Source organism: Suricata suricatta, chromosome 1 (assembly GCF_006229205.1).
Source record: "Suricata suricatta isolate VVHF042 chromosome 1, meerkat_22Aug2017_6uvM2_HiC, whole genome shotgun sequence".
In the NCBI taxonomy this organism is placed as follows: domain Eukaryota; kingdom Metazoa; phylum Chordata; class Mammalia; order Carnivora; family Herpestidae; genus Suricata; species Suricata suricatta.
Genome location: NC_043700.1, coordinates 170,214,848 through 170,219,245, shown reverse-complemented (window position 1 = coordinate 170,219,245; position 4,398 = coordinate 170,214,848). Strand labels below are relative to the sequence as shown.

The following is a 4,398-nucleotide window of genomic DNA, read 5'->3' as shown; positions in this document are numbered from 1 at the left end:
AAAAAAATGCAGCGCTCTGGGGAAAAGCCTCCCATTCCTTCGCCCCTCGCTAGTGTGCGCCTGGAGATTGCGCGCCGGAGCGGTGGGCGAGTGTTTCAAGATGCTCGGGGGCTTGTTCAAGTTTATGGTCTGGCGAGGGAAGAGGAATGTGCAACGTTTCTACCCACGCGGCGGCCTGAAGTTTGCAAAATCTTAGTAAGGCGGTTAGGGGAGTGAGTGCAGTGCACCATATTGCCGCGCATCGGAATGCACCGGTGCAAGGCCGTGGAGGAGAAAAAGCTCCCCTCTTTCGCCTTGAACCCTAGGGGGAAAAGCGGACCGGGAGTCGTGGGAGGCAAGAATTCTAATAAACCAGAGTTTTCCACATATAAGGGGATTTAGCATTACAGCCACTTAGCGGGCCTCGGAAACGCTGCGACGCCCGCCCCCGCCCCCACGGCTCCAGACTGCGGCGGTGCGCACTGAGTCTGCGCGCGGGGTTTTTCTCGCTGATGCTGCAGATATAGAGCGGAGTGGCTCGGGAGGCGGCGGGCTTGGGGAATGTGGGGGTGGCCGGATTCCCGGCCTGGCCGCGGCGGAGAAGCCACTCCACCCCGCGTGCTAATGCTTTAGCAGACTGGAAAATACTCGCCAGCTCCCTGGCACTTTTAGCCTCTGCGCCTCCGCGGTCCCCCAAAGGAAGACCTTGGAGGTCCCTGCCTCCTCTCCTCCCCCCCCCCGCCCCATTCCTGCCGTCTGCGCCCGCCCAAACAACCGGGCGCTACATCTGCTCGTAGACTTTATTGGTGTTTGTCTTGTTTAAATCATTTTGCCTTCTCACACGGGTCTCGTAAAGGCAGAGTACCCATTCTGGACGAATTTCTTCTTTTTTTCTTTTTTTCGTCTTAAATTTTCCTTTAAGGGGAGGCCCTTCGGTGCCTATAGATTGGGCAGACTGCCTGGGGACCAACCAAATTCCACCAGCAGCTTCTTTTCCCTTCTTTTCCCGGTAAGATTCTCTCCAAACATCTCCTGCCCGCCTGAACCCCCTTAATCCTGGCAGTCCCCCTTGGCCCCTGAAATAAATGAAGAGCGAATGGCTACAGTTTCTAAAACACAAGCGGAGCTGAGCATCTGATGAAGCAGGCTTCGGTGGCTGTGATTGAAAACTGGGGAAGCCTCGCGTGGGGGAATACCATGTACGATCAAGTGGCACAAAGTCAAAAGAAGGAGAGAAACGGAACTAGGGACACTTCGGTACACAAAGTTGCCATTAAAGTTTATTTCCCTTTTATCCAGATAGGTGACGCTACACTTTGTCAGTTACTAAAGGCTGCAGATTTCAGCTCAGAAAATAACATCGAGGCTTCCAACATGTGTTTATTCCCCAGGCGCGCGCACACACACGGTCTACCCCCGTAAGCAAGGACGACGACAGGAATGCCAAGCATTTAAACAAAGACAGGCACCACCCCAACCCCCAACCCCAACCCTCGAAGTCTGCACTCCCAAAAAAGGATCCCTCTCTAGGTCTCTCTGGAGTTTGATGTTCTCTTTTAACCACTGCAGCCCATCATGGTTTCTCAGAACACCAACGTGGTTCCCGGGGCGCGCACGCGGGATCCCCCAAGCAACTGTTAGCCGTGCCCTAACCAAGATGCTAAATCGCGAAACGGAGACACTTCGGGGGGTGCGGAACAACGTCTGAGAAGGGGAAGAAGCAAGCTTCCCAGACACCCGCTCCAGCGCTCGCACACTCGCACATGGCGTTAGTCAGAGACGGGAGGAAATTTGCCAGCCCCAGGGAGGGAAAGCAAGTCCCCCAAGGAGACTGTGGCTGCCCTCGTTGGGAAGAGGGGGGTGGGGGGGAGGCTTTGGCTTAAAGGGGACGGGACTGGCTGGGATTGTGCACGTAAGGAGTGGCCCCCCGAGCTGAAGCTGGGCTTTCCGGAGCCGGTGGCTAGTACTCCCTCCCGCCTTCCTCCCCTCAGCTCTTCTCCCTCCCTCTCCGCGAGTGTGTAGTTTCGGAGGATCGGCTGCTACCTCGGCTGCCGCCGCCGCCGCCGCAGCAGCGTCAGGGACAAGCTTGAGCCGCAAGCGAGCCAGCGAGCTCCCAGCAGCAACCGCCACTTTGGGCAAACTTGCGGGTTTCCGGCCCTCGGCTAGCGAGCGGGAGCTTCCTACTTGCCATTCAGCGTCTTTGAGCCTTGGCAGCCCTAGGGGCGGCGAGCGCGCCCGCACCAGACTCTCCCAGACGCGAAAGGGTACCAGACAACTGCGGAATTCACCCGCCGTGCCAGGGCACTTCCGAGGCAACAACCGACTGGCACTTTTTCTCCCCTTGGCAAACTGTTTTTTTTTTTTTTTTTAAGCTACTTGGCAGCTGTCTCTGACTCCACCTCCCCCCCACCCCCCACCCCCAGTGCCTTTGGCTTTTCTTCGGAAATCCGGACAGAATTGGGCATCTTTGTTAATTGCCGTAGGGGGAGCCCGGCCGTGGGGGGGGCTTTCGCCAGGCCAACGTCGCCAGAGCACCGAGCCTGGTTTGCTCACCTTTGAACTGCTAAGGGATCAAGTTCAGCTCGAGTTGCCAGCATTGGGACTGGGAGGAAGGAGAGGGAGCTTGCAGGAGAGAGAGTGGGAGAAGGGGAAAGGGGAAAGGAGAGGAGGGAGGAGAGAGGAGGAGGAGGAGGAGGGAGGAGAGAGAGGGAGGGAGGGGAGGGATCGAGAGAGAGCGGGGAGAGAGAGAGGCTGCAATCTCCTCCCTGAATCGCGCACAGCGCTGCAGATCCCAGTGCTCCGACATGCGGGCCGAATGCAGGTGAGGAAAGGCACGGACTCTGCGGCTGCGAACCCAAACTTGGGCACCGCGCGGAGCGCAAGGTTCAGCCTTCGCCCCCGCGGGCGAACGGCTGCTGCGGTTTCAGGCGGCGGCTTCGTGACTAATGACCTTGCGCAGAGTTGTTAAGAAAAAAAGAGAAACCCGAGCTCTCGGGGGTGAGAAGGGACTGACTCTCTGGGTGTCTCTGAAGATGGCTCGGGCTGCTCTTCGGCGCGCGGGGGGGACCCGGACGCGGACCGCCGTGTGACGCGAGTAGTCTCCACAGCACGGTGCCCGAAGCGACCTGCCAGGGATTTTTTCATTCTCGATCTGTTGACTGGCTTCCCCGCTGCCAGAGCAGAGTCAGAGTTCAGACTGGCTTGTTGCTGGCCCCAGTGCCTCGTGCAGGAAGCAACTCACGTTTGCCTGGGCAGCGGAGCAGAAGCTGGGTCTGGAGTGAGTGGCTGGAACGTGAATTGGACTCAACTCGAGTAGCAGCAAAGACGAACGGGGTTGGCAGGCGGGGGAGGCTGCAGGCGTGTTCCCCGCCGCTTCCCGGCTCCGCCGCCCGCCTGCCTGAGCGGTTCCGGCCCCATCCGACAGAGCGGGGACGGGAGCCCGGGATTCTCCGCCCGCTGCGGGGATGACTCGGGGGGGGGCGCCAAGCCCGCGGCGCGCAGTGTCCCGTGAACTGTGAGTACTGCGACTGAACGGCGGCCGGCGAGCGGGCGATTAGCACCCATTGCATGAATTATGAAACAATAACTTTCGGAAGAAGCAGAAGGAAAAAAAAAAGGAAAAGAAGGACATATCGCTGGTCCCCCTGGCCGACTCTGCCCGCTGCTCTTGCCCCCTCCCTCCTCTGCCTTCCTCCCTTCCCGGAGAGAGAAGAGGACTGGGAGGAGGGCAGGCGGCCGGCCCCGGAGGAGGGGGGCGCCGAGGGGGCTGTGATTAGAAGGAGCAGTAGCAGCAGCAGCAGGAGAAGATGCTGAGGATGCGGACCGCGGGATGGGCGCGCGGCTGGTGCCTGGGTTGCTGTCTCCTCTTGCCGCTCTCGCTCAGCCTGGCGGCCGCCAAGCAACTCCTCCGATATCGACTGGCCGAGGAGGGCCCAGCGGACGTCCGCATCGGCAACGTCGCCTCGGACCTGGGCATCGTGACCGGCTCGGGTGAGGTGACTTTCAGCCTCGAGTCGGGCTCGGAGTACCTGAAGATCGACAACCTCACCGGCGAGCTGAGCACCAGCGAGCGGCGCATCGACCGCGAGAAGCTGCCCCAGTGTCAGATGATCTTCGACGAGAACGAGTGCTTTCTGGACTTCGAAGTGTCGGTGATCGGGCCCTCGCAGAGCTGGGTGGACCTGTTCGAGGGTCGGGTCATCGTCCTCGATATCAACGACAACACGCCCACCTTCCCGTCACCCGTGCTCACGCTCACGGTGGAGGAGAACCGGCCGGTGGGGACTCTTTACCTGCTGCCCACGGCCACCGACCGGGACTTCGGCCGCAACGGCATCGAGCGCTACGAGCTGCTCCAGGAGCCCGGGGGCGGCGGCGGCGGCGGCGGCGAGAACCGGCGCGCCGGGCCTGCCGACAGCG

General features: G+C 60.4%; 1 protein-coding gene across 3 annotated transcripts in view; it reads left to right on the top strand.

The window, feature by feature from the left end:
- Positions 1-2,706: 2,706 nt before the first annotated feature.
- Positions 2,707-4,398, top strand: part of PCDH7 (protocadherin 7) — a 412,759-nt gene continuing 411,067 nt past the window's right edge. For all 3 annotated transcript variants that reach the window (XM_029947699.1, XM_029947692.1, XM_029947704.1), the window contains exon 1: positions 2,707-4,397. In XM_029947699.1, the coding sequence (XP_029803559.1) occupies positions 3,786-4,397 (612 nt within the window). In that variant the 5' untranslated portion in view covers positions 2,707-3,785. The remainder of the gene's footprint in view (position 4,398) is intronic.